At 35.7% G+C, this 12534-nt stretch overlaps 1 protein-coding gene across 2 annotated transcripts in view; it reads right to left on the bottom strand.

Moving 5' to 3' along the window:
* CCDC47 (coiled-coil domain containing 47) overlaps window positions 1-12534 on the bottom strand; it is a 40661-nt gene that overhangs the window by 20889 nt on the left and 7238 nt on the right. For both annotated transcript variants that reach the window (XM_034415405.3, XM_034415403.3), the window contains 5 exons: window positions 10992-11099; window positions 9434-9608; window positions 8549-8670; window positions 7288-7353; window positions 6042-6143 (listed from right to left, as the gene is read on the bottom strand). In XM_034415405.3, coding sequence (XP_034271296.1) covers window positions 6042-6143; window positions 7288-7353; window positions 8549-8670; window positions 9434-9608; window positions 10992-11099 — 573 coding nt within the window. The remainder of the gene's footprint in view (window positions 1-6041; window positions 6144-7287; window positions 7354-8548; window positions 8671-9433; window positions 9609-10991; window positions 11100-12534) is intronic.

Raw genomic sequence — 12534 nt, 5'->3', positions numbered from 1 at the left:
GCTTAAAAAAGATGGCGCTGAGTTGCTTAAGGGCGTGAAAACGAAAGTTAAAAGAGGAAGTGCTTGTTAACGCTCATTGACACTCGTTAACGCTGTCAGTACCTTTTAAAAGACTTTGTTGGGGAATTTTGAGGATTGGAAATTAAAGAATACAATATTGACTTATCAACAAGCTATAATAATTATTAAGGACTGAGATTAAGAAGACCTGTTGGTTCTGCTGAGTGGCTGGTGGGAAAGTGCAGTTTAGAGATGGCTGTGAAGCAAATAAAAACTGTTGTGACTAAAAGTGCGGGGACTTCTCCAGCTCAAACATCAAAAATGCAGTCTTTGTTAGCCCCACCAAATACACAAACACTGACACTAGAAGTTCTTAAGGGAGCTTTAAAGAAACTGTCCACTGATTTGGAAGAAAAAAATCACACTCCGTTTTGAGGAAAAAATTAAAGAAGTGTCTGAGGAACTGCTTGAAATTAAAGAAACAATTCAAACCCAAAATGATGCAATAAGAGAAGGTATTGTTGAAGCATTTAAGGGACTGGTGGGTCATGTTACATCATTGGAAGAAAGGGTGGATGAAATTGACCAGTTTAATTTGAATGTGGAAGCTAAATTGGGAGAGACTCAAAATAAGATGGAAAAGGCGGAAACAGAACTCATAATGGCACAATACAGAGCGATGGAATGGGCAGTGAGGGTCAGAGGCTTGAAAGAAAATAACCAGGAAAATCTCAGAGAGATTTTTGCAGAAGCCCTCACTCAGTTTACCGGAGAATCTAAAGCAGAGTGTGACTGGCAAATAGACAAAATTTATCACGTTAATTCATGGATTGCCAGACAGAGACAACTACCAAGAGATATTGTGATCTACTTTGTTACAAGGAGAACAAGAAATTGAGTTTTACAAGTTTCTTATAAGAAGAAACTTCAAGTGGCAGGACAGAAGGTTTCAGTAATGATGGAAATTCCCCCCAAAATGTTGAGATCTCGAAAGGACTATGCATTTTTAGTTGATGAACTTAGAAGGCGTCAGTTGCAGTACAGATGGGAAGCTCCAGCCGGATTAGTGGTGAATTATTTGGGTGAGAGACATCGTCTCAACTCAGTTGGGAATGCAAGAGATTTTTACACTACCATACTAAAAGCTGGAAGCCCACCATCTCCAGAAGCCAGAAGAAGGAAAGAAGCAGGAGAGGCCAGAAAGGGGGAAAAGGAAATTATGCAGGCACAAGCTCAAGGAGGTGTTTTGACTACTCAACAAGAATTATTGCAACTTTCAGAGGATATTCAACTTTTGGATTTATTTGAAAAAATGGAAGACCCCAAGGATCAAAGACAAACTCGAGCAGCAACCAGACGTAAAGAACAAGAATTAAAGAAGCAACAAAGTCAGATAATAACCCAAGAAATTGCAATTACAAATATGGAAGCTGTGGGAGGAACTAGACTGAAGAGGAAATTCCAGGAGGACTTCCAGTCGGTGCTCCATAAGCTTTCAGGGGCCAAGGATGGCAAATAAATTCTTGACCTGGAATGTTAATGGCTTAAATTCACCACAAAAGAGGAAGAAAATATTTCACTATTTGAAACAGTTTAAAAATGAGGTAATTTGTTTGCAAGAAACATACATTAGAACAAGTGATCAGAAATATCTAATAAATGCTAGACTGGGCAAACATTTTGTTGCATAGCTCCTGAGAAGAAAAATGGTATAGTTATGTACCTAAGAACAGATTTAATGGCTAAATTAATTGAAGCAGATCCACAAGGAAGATATATAATGATTGAATTAGTAATAGAAGGGAAGAAAATACTTTTAGTGGGAGTATATGCACCTAATCAACAACAAGAGAAATTTTATAAACTTCTGCATAAAAAATTAATACAAATGGATTATAAATCATGTATAATGATGGGCGATTGGAATAGTGTATTGGACACTAAAAAGGACAAAAAGACTCTTTTGCCAAATATTCAAACATGGGCTAAATTGCCTAAATCTTTTTTTGACATGATGGATGATATGGAGTTGAGAGATATATGGCGTGAACGAAATTTTGAAGAACAGGATTTTACTTTTTTTCTGATAGGCACCAATCTTTTTCTAGAATTAATTTTATGCTAACTACAAATGATTTTCTTTCCAGGGTAAAGAAGACGAAGATATCTCCAAGAACTTTAACAGACCATTATCCGGTGTGGATGGAATTAGAGTTTGGGGAGGGGTCTAGGAGATCTTGGAGGTTGAATGAAAATTTATTTCGATATGAGGCAAATGTGATAGAATGTAAAAAGTTAATGAAAGAATTTTTTGTTTTAAATATGCATAAGGGTACATCTGTGGAAATGGTGTGGGATGCAAGTAAAGCATATATGAGAGGAGTCTTAATAAATTTGAATAATTCCTACAGACGTAGACAAGGGAAAAAAGGAGGGAATTGGAAGAGGAAATATAAAAGAAGGAACAGGCATTAGTGGATAAACCAGATGACAAGAATATAAAAGAAGCCATTACAATATTGTGAGGACAGTTTAATATGTTGATGTCAGATCAAGTTGCAACGAACTTGCAATATGCTAAACATAATACTTTTTGCAATGCAAATAAACCAGGCAGATGGTTAGCATATATGTTAAGGAAAAAACAAAAATCTCGTACAATAGAAAAAATAAGAGTATAAAGGTAAAAAGGTATATCAACAGAATATGATTAAAAAAGCATTTTTAGATTTTTCTACGAGGTTATATGCTGGTGATAATATACAAGGTAATGATATAGAGATATATTTGCAGAAGGAGAACATTCTTGCAATTACTGATGAACAAAGGGAAAGACTGAATGTATTAATAACTACTGAGGAAATTCTTCTGGCAATTAAACAATTAAAAAGTGGAAAAGCTCCTGGCACAGATGGTTTGACAGCAGTGTATTATAACAATTTTCAATTAGAAATAGTAGAACCTCTTAAGGAGTTATTTGCTAAAATACAACAGGGAGGAGAGGTGCCACCATTCTGGAGAACAGCTTTTATTTCCCTGATTCCGAAAGAAGATCAAGATCATAGTCAACCCAAAAATTACAGACCCATATCATTGCTTAATACAGATTATAAGATCTTTGCAAAAATTTTGACAAATAGACTAATGTCAGTTATGCAACAAGTGATTCATAAAGATCAAACTGGATTTATACAAGGGAGACAAATGAAAAGTAATGTAAGACAAATTGTTAATATACTGGAGTATTTGGGAAAGAACAACCAAGTACCTGCAGTGCTTATATTTTTGGATGCAGAGAAAGCGTTTGATCGATTGAATTGGCAGTTTTTAGTGAAAGTAGCACAAAAGATGCAGTTGGGAGAGCATTTCATACAATCTATTAAGGCAATATATCAGAAACAAACAGCACAAATAATAGTTAATGGTAGTCTCAACTTTTAAAATTGAGAAAGGAACAAGACAGGGATGTCCCTTGTCTCCATTATTGTTTATTTTAACTTTGGAAGTATTGCTGAATAAAATACAGAATTCGGATAACATACAGGGTATTAAGATCAGGCATTGGAAACAGTAACAGGATGCGAGATAGTGAAAAAGGTTAAGTACTTAGGAATCTTTATTGCAACATCAAATGGGAAATTATACAAGTATAATTATGAATTGTTATGGCATAAAATACAGATAGAGATGGATAAATGGAAAAAATTACAACTGTCTTTGTTGGGAAGAATAGCAGTAGTTAAAATAGCAGTAGTTAAAATGCCCAAGTTTCTATTTCTCTTTCAAATGATACCAATACTTAAAAAGGATGCAAATTTGGAGGAATGGCAGAAAGGTATTAATAACTTTGTTTGGGTAGGGAAGAGACCGAGAGTTAAATTAAAAATAATGCAGGATATACGTGAAAGAGGAGGTTTGAAATTGCCCAATCTAAAATTGTACTATGAAGCAGCTGCTTTGTCAGCAATTAGTGACTGGATTAATTTAACAGATGAAAGAATATCGAATATTGAAGGGTATGATTTGCTATATGGTTGGCATGCTACTTAGTTTATGAGAAGAAGGTGGATAGGACTTTCAAAAGTCACATATTAAGGAATGCTCTCCTGCGTGTTTGGAAAAAATACCAATATAAATTGAATGGCAGGATACCCATGTGGGTATTACCCAGACATGGGATAGAAAATATAAGTATAGAACAAAGACAGGATGTAATTACTTATAAAGAACTTCTGATTACAGAAAGAAATGTACTACAGTTAAAGTCTTTGAATGTATTAAGAGAGGAAAGGGCAATTCAAACCTGGTTTCAGTACGTACAGCTGCAGAATAGATGGAAAAAAGATCAGAAAATTGGTATTATACAAAGTGAAGAAAATTTGATAAAACAAATTAGGGACCAGAATCAAATGCACATAAAAAGGTTGTATAATATATTGATAGAAATAGACTCAGAGACAGAGTTAGTTAAAGATTGTATGATAAAATGGGCACAAAATTTTGAGGAACCAATAATGATGGAAACATGGGAAAGGATCTGGGTAAGAAATGTAAATTTTACACAAGCTCAAAATTTGAGAGAAAATTTTTATAAAATGTTTTATAGATGGCATTTGGATCCCAAAAAGTTAGCTTGTATGTACCCAAACCTACAACCCAAATGTTGGAGATGTGATTGTGTTGATGCTACCTATTTTCATGTTTAGTGGACTTGTAAAAAAGTTAAAGCATTTTGGATAAAAATATGGTGGATTATTCAAAATATTCTAAAAAAAAGGATAAAGTTTACTCCACAATTGTTTTTGTTAGGTATAATTACAGATTGTACGGCTATAGAGACTAATTTGATTTTGAACCTAATAACTGCAGCAAGACTCTTGGTGGCGCAATACTGGAAGAAGGAAGATTTACCTACTATTCAAGAATGGACATTAAAAGTAGTAAATTTAGCAGAAATGGCGAAAATTTCAGCATATCTAAAGGACCATTCAAATGAGAAATATATGTTAGAATGGAGAAGATGGATTGATTCAAGGCAAATATCGGACTAAAAAATTTCAAATAGCTTATGAATGTTCAAAGAGATTTTATAAAGTACTTAAATTTAGTTTAGTAAAAAGGGAGTTAAAAGTTCAAGAGGGGGATAGGAGGCTATAGATAATTAGCTTATGTTAGCTTATGATTGTCAAATGTTATACCCTGTATTCTGCTGTGGGAAGGGGGGGGGGAGGGTTGGAAGGGGAGGAGGGAGAGGGAAGGGGAAATGTTTGTAAAACTTTTTAAAACTTTTCAATAAAGGGAAAAAATGAATTTGATTAAGATTAGAGATTAGGGCGAAGGGTAACATTAGTTAACAAAAATTAGAGAGAAAGATTATTTTGGCAAAAAATGAAATATATAAATTGTGTTGGAGATGATTAAAAATTGTATAAATATGTGACTCGGCCAATACTCTGTTCAGAAAAAATGCATTGTATGTGTGTTTGTGTAAAAAGAGTTTTGGCCATAACACCTTCCCCATAATATGTGATCCAAGCACCTGACTTCCGATTGTAACACTGCAGTAAGGTGCAGTCACATGATCACAATTTCCAAAGTTCTCTTTTGATTTTCAACAAGCAAAGTCAACATAGAAACTGGCAGAAAGTCAGAAGTCACAGTCATATAAAGCCCTTGCTTAACAACCTGTGCAGTCCTCACTCAATGATAGTTGTTCGGACTGCCAGAATTGCTGTTGCTAAGCTGCAGTTACATGTCATTGCACTTTATGAAAGTGTCACTTAGTGATGACAATTCCGGTTGCAATTGTCGTCGTAACCCAAGGACTACCCTGTACATTTGAAATGGCCCCATGTTGAAACACACTGAATGAATTCAGACACTGTATCCAATTAATTATGAGAAGACTATGCATTAACACAACATGTAGTTAAGAGAGTCCTGGACCATTTGTAAGGCTTTATATGTGTTTTAAAATTCCCTCATCTTCCTTCTTTAACTCCCAAATTTTTTAAAGTCCTTCCCACAGCTCCAATACATACCAGGTCCTGCATTTCTTTCTGAAGCCGTACCAAGGCTTTTCTTGTCCCAACAGCAAAAACGTAGGTATCCATATCATCATCATTCATAGTAACTTTTATTTGCTGGGTAACACATGTAATAATAGGCACACATAGGTTATTTTGCATAGGAAGGTTCACTAGTACAATAATAGTTTGATCATATGGCAACGACCTGAACAGCAAATGTCCATGATCAGGTCATGCTTAAGGAGAGCCCCAAGATTATTCTGAGAATCTCTAAAATACACTAACACTAACACTGACGATGTCACAGGCTCCGGTAACGGAGCCACAACACTTATAGTATTTTCTCAGTAAAAGAATAATAACTGCAGAACTTCTTAAAATGGCGAAAAAGGCAGACAGTTTCTCATCTCATGTATTTTTTATATAATATTATAGAATACAGGTAGTGATCATTTACCAACAGAAATTGGGACAGGACTTCCAGTGCTAAACATCACAGTAGTAAGGCTGGTGTCATTTGACTGCATCAATTTATGACAACAATCAATCCCGAATGCTGTCATTAGGCACATTCTGTATGTTCAGTATCCCATGATCAAGTGGTTGGGAACACCTGCGAGTTTCCCCATTGAATCTGTTTGTTTGAAACTAGCAGAGAAGGTTGCAAATGGCAGTCACATGACTGGAAGATGCCGTGATGTCATAATTTCAAGCCAGTCGGCATGTGCCTAAATGATCACATGACTTTAGGGATATTGTAATGGCTGCAAATAGGATCTGTCATAGGTATCTTTTGTTCAGTGATGTCATAACTTCAATCCCTGAAAAAGTGGATGTTAAACAAGGACTATATGTAGTATTATTACATGTACTGTACTGCTGCCTACTTTTATTTGCAGCATACCATCAGAATAATATTGGTCATTTCCCAGAAAAAAAAAAGTCTCCAATCTGATTATAAATGTACATATAATATACTTATTTTGGTGCCAACTGATACAATGATAAAACCCACATGCTTTGATTCTGAATTTCTACTAAGACACATGCTGCTTCTGGGATTTTTTTTTATTTTTCTTATTTTTGCAGCCATATGGGCTACAATTTGGAAATTTTATTAGGAAAAAAACAGAAAGCAGTGACTCTCACTGTGAGAGTAGAAGCATCACATACAGACCTATAATTTTAATAAGCTAACAAACAAGTGTTATGAATATAATTCACTCAAGCTATTTTTGATTATAAAATTAACACATACCACTTGGTCACAGGCTGGCCTCATCATGCGTGCAAGAACATTCAGCAAGTCTTGTCTCTTAAGAAACTGAAAAGTGAAAAGTGTGAGAACTTCTCATCTCTCCACTGAGACCCCTAGTCCAATGAACATTACAAGCTTTCCTACCGTAAATATATCAATCTGTATAAAAGATTCATTCTGGAGTTTATTTTAATATATTTTTATGCTGCTTTTCTCCCAAGGCAGCTGACACATTAAGGACCCAGATAGTGAAAATCAACTTCTCCAGTCCAGACATCAGGCAAGACAAGATATGCTCAGATGTACTTCCAGACTATATACTGGGTCTATCCATAATATCCATACCTAGGAGAAGCTTTAAGTAAACAAAATTAGAGTACAAGATTTTGTCTTAGGACTCTGGCATCATGCTGCCTTTTCCCATGGGAAAATGGGAAATGTCTTATACTAAGTCACTGGATGAAGGAATGATCCATTTTAGGGGATATAAATTTTATTTACTCACTTCCATATTCTTCATGAGAAAGCAGATGGAGAAAGCGGGTAGAATAGAAAACATGCACTAAGCAGTCAGTTCTTCTGTTTTCTTTACAACAACCTGCACCTAGCAATTCTGCCCAGCATTAATCCCATTTAAGATTACCATCAACAAAATGGGCTTTAGTGGTACAGCAAATGTAGGAGTATTCTAAACACAGTTCCAATACTGCAAATTCAGAATATTGTTGTTAACTATGACTACTTATATAATATCAGTTCTTGCCAATTGAACTAGCTTTCTCTTTTTCTAACATATAGTTCAGCCTTGATTATTGAAGTTTTTTTGCAGGGTATTTAATTATTAAATTTATATGCTGTTGAACCTTCAAGACTAATGCTATATCTGCCAGCTCATTTTATGTGCCTACAGTCTGAGATTCTCAACACAGATCCTGGAAGATAAAACCTTCGTTTTCAAAATCTTGACTTCTGAGAGCCTTGTCTGTAATCTATGATTTTTTTCTCAATGTCGGAATAATAACTTCTTCTGACTCCAAGGTTTCAAAACTTTCTAACATTTTAACATTCTTGCAATGCAAGCATTCATTGTTGAATGCTTGCATTGTTTTTCTTTTTTAATGCACAATTTTTCTTCTCATCAGTTTTTCTTTTTTAATACAAAGAAAAGTAATATTGTTGCTATTTCCAAACAATTGGCATTCCAGGAACTTTGTTGGTTTACTGCAAGATAATCCACTGCTAGAGTTGGAATTTCTTATACCTTGAGTTGGATAAGCATGCCTTCACAACACACTCTACCAGAACACCACAAATTATAGATATGTTCATTCTCTTGGTTCAGTTTGCCTGTACTTATGGCTTCTTTGTTTGTGCCATCATCACCTTGAAAGAAAGGATATACCAATTAATGGGCATTTATTATTTATACTGAGCTGCTATTGATGATATTCCTAGCAAGAGTAAGTTACTGCCACATATTATGCAAGTATTGTTGCTTTGTTGTTGTTTTTCAGCCTCTTCTAAGTTCCAGCAAGAACCTTGAAAGCTTTAAATCACTTTTATCACCTAGGTAAGAATTTCTTTTATCACCACTTCTCTCTCAATTAATTGCTTTTGATTGATCCCAATTCACAATTTTATACAATGCTGTAATAGCTCCCATAAAATACTGCACATTGTGTTTTTTCACTCCTTTGTGATTTAATGATTTTGACTGCCGCTCTCCTGTATATTAACCGATTCTCTCTCTCTGTCTCTTATTCTTTCTATAACCTTCAGTCCATAAATTTTAAGCAATACCATTTCAATTTTGCTATTTATCATCCACTATTCAGTGTTCGATGCCTCAGTTCCTCCCCTCACTATTCTCCCAAACTAGTTCTTTCATGCTAAATCATGGTGATTCCATACATTTGATACTTCAAGTCAAGCAACAGAAAGGCTCTGAAGGAGATTTAAAACCTGATTAATTCTACACACCAATTAATGTTCCTTGTTTTCTGAGCCCTTTTCCTGAAAAAACTACATTATCACATATACTATCTTGAACCTGCACTAACTCTAAGAATCCCTGGATTTTGTCTGTAATTTTGTTTTCAGAGGAAAAAGGGAGAAGAAGGTAAGGATAAATCATAAACCAACTCACCAACTAGTGCAAAGTTACTTTCAAGCAGCTCTCGATGACTACTGAACCAGGCCTGGGCCAGACGATTGTTCTTATTCTTTCCAATGATATAGTTCATGATATAAGCAAGAAGTCCTGTCACCATTAAAATTTCCATGTAGTAACTCTCCCAACTATTTTGAAGATGTGCAGGCACCTGATGAGTTTGAACTTCGTTAAAAACTATTTCATTTAAGGGGGGAGGGAACCATTTCCAACCCAAATCATGGCTCTTCATTATAATCAGCATTAAGGTTTTATTAATTTAGCAATCAGCAATTCTAACTCAAGGCACAGAGAAAAATACTAAATCAACATAATCTATTCTTCTCATAAATTTATTTTAATTCTCTGAAATACCATTGAATACTGCTGAAATACCAATAGATGAGAATATTTATAGTTCAGAGTTGAAATAAAGTGTCTTTGGTACTCTCTGAGCTTGGTTGTTTTCTTGCAGATATTTCATTACCCAAACACACAGATCAGTGGTGAAATGTAAAATTTGTTACTACCGGTTCTGTGGGCGTGGCTTGGTGTGGGGGGGTAATGTGACTGGGTAGGCATAGCCAACTTCCCTCCCCCTTTAAAAGCATTTTTTTCTGCAACCTTTTCGGCTGAAGCGGTTGCAGAAAAAATGCTTTTAAAAGCCTCTGACGATCCCAGCTGAGCCGCACGATTATCAGAGGCTTTTTTTTTTAACTTTTAAAAGCATTTTTTCGACCGAAGAGGTTGTAGAAAAAATGCTTTTAAAAGTAAAAAAAAAAAGCCTCTGATGATCACGCAGCTCAGATGGGCATTGGAGGGGTGGGGGGGGCAGGGATTTTTGCTACCGGTTCTCTGAACTACCCGCCGCCATCGCTACCGGATTGGGCCATCCGGTCTGAACTGAGAGCATTTCACCCCTGGCACAGATGATGTTACCTAGTTTGGGTAATGAAATGTCTGCAAGAAAACAACCAAGCTCAGAGAGCACCAAGGATTCTTTACTGCTGAAATACTGCAGTTGAGAATTATTTTCTTTAAATTTATCTGATTTCACTATGTCATTTGGATCATATCTATGATTTACTATAATTCAGCAAGGTTTTAACCATCTAGACTTTGCTATTTAGCTATCAGGTCCAAATGCAGAGTAATACTATGAATATCAGTATATACCAGGGTTTATAATTACCTTTGCAATAAGCCTACTTCCCTCTGTCACCTCCATTTATCAACCAATTAAAGTCTACCAAGACAAGTTCTGGTACTTTTGGAGAATTCGGGCAGAGGAAAAGCATAAATTAGCATAAACTACACATGCACATTTGCAGGGGAGGGGAAGAGAAAGAGATAAGTGGGGTGTACATGTGTACACATACATATACATACACTCAGAGAGAGTCTATCCCTATTCCATTCAAAGAGATTAATCCAAGACACTTATGATTGCAGCCTTAATTATAATAGTTCAGGAGAAAACCTAATATGAGACATTAATTATAGATTACATATAACTTTTATATTATATTTTATATTATAACTAATATTCACTTACATCAACAATAGTAATAGGATCCTTATTTTTGCCAAGAGATGCATCAGGTTTTTCTTCATAACCTTCAAATTCCTCATCATCATATGGCTCGCTTTCTGTATCACTTTCCTGCAATAAGAAGGCAAAATGTACAGAAATATCCATTGTTTCAGGAAAATGAGATAGTAAATGACTGACTTTTAGACATAACTTCTGCTTTTTCTATTTTAAGGACAACATATACATCTTTACTAATTGATGATTGCTTCAATCACATGTCTACGGAGATTCTCAATTACCCAGGTCAATGTTGTCCCAAAGATATGTTTCCAAAAGGCAATTGGACTTTCTTGAGTTTTTCTCTGAAAATGTTTCACTTCTCATCCAAGAAACTTCTCCAGTTCTAATTGACTGTAGGGGAATGGAAGGATTTATATTCTTTGCAGTCATCTGGTTGTTAGCCTCTGAGGATCAGTCATTTGTGTTAGCTGTCTGAGTGTCATTGAGGCCCTCTGGGGGTTTATCGGTTTCCGCAGAGTAACCTGAATCAGAGTGTAAATGGGTGTGGAACTTTCTTGGGACTGCTGAAAGCACTGAATTGTAAACAGGAGATAGTTGGTGTTGTACCCCTCCCTCTCTGTTGGGAAAAGACCATTCAATTTTAACCTAGATGGCCTTTTTGACCCCTCTTTCAAACCAGTGGTCCTCTCTGTGTAGAATATGAACTTTGCTGTGTTCAAAAGAATGAACCTTTCAAATGCAGATTGACTGCTGTATCTTATCCTGATGAATTTGTTCTCCTATGTTGTGCCATGCATTTATAAAGTGGCTGTTTTGTTTCTCCAATGCACAGGTCTGCACATATCTTGCTGCAATGCACTGCATATACCACATTGTTTGTGTGTGGGTGTTTTGCCCTTGGCCTGGACAAGTTCTGCCTTAATATATTCCTGAGTTTAAAGTGTGCACATATCTTGTGTTGCTACAACATAGGGAATGACAACATTGCTTCATTTGTTGTTCTCTTCTTTGTCTGTTTTGAAGGAACTCCTATTGGATCTTTTTATGCATTTGATGAAGACCCATTTAGGAGAGCCACAAGTTCGGAGAGCTTCTGTGATGTGTTTTTGTTCCTTCTCTGTTCCCTCTTTGCTGGTAGGCACACCTTCAGTCCAGTGGTATAAGGTTCTGATTACTCCAATTTGTGCTCCACTGGATGGTAAGAATGAAAATATAAATACTGATCTGTGTGTGTAGATTTTCTGTATACTTCAATGTTGAGGCTTTTGTCTCCTTGATGTATATTTCATAATCTAGGAAAGCCAGACTATTTTCTTTAATATCGTCCCACATGAACTTAATGTTTCTGTCCAAAATATTGATGTGTTCACATTGTGGATAGAGGAAACAACTTGTTTGAAAGAGGAATCAAAGATGTTACGCATGTTAAAATTAAACACACACACCCTCAATAGAGGGAGAGAGATACTCTACTTATCTATTTACAATGCCCTTTCAGCAGTCTCAAGAAGCTTCCGTACCCATTTACACTCTGATTCAGATG

Source organism: Pantherophis guttatus, chromosome 4, assembly GCF_059756535.1.
Source record: "Pantherophis guttatus breed Tessera chromosome 4, ASM5975653v1, whole genome shotgun sequence".
NCBI classification, from domain to species: domain Eukaryota; kingdom Metazoa; phylum Chordata; class Lepidosauria; order Squamata; family Colubridae; genus Pantherophis; species Pantherophis guttatus.
The sequence above is the reverse complement of the archived record's forward strand: the minus strand, read 5'-3'. Positions and strand labels throughout refer to the sequence as shown.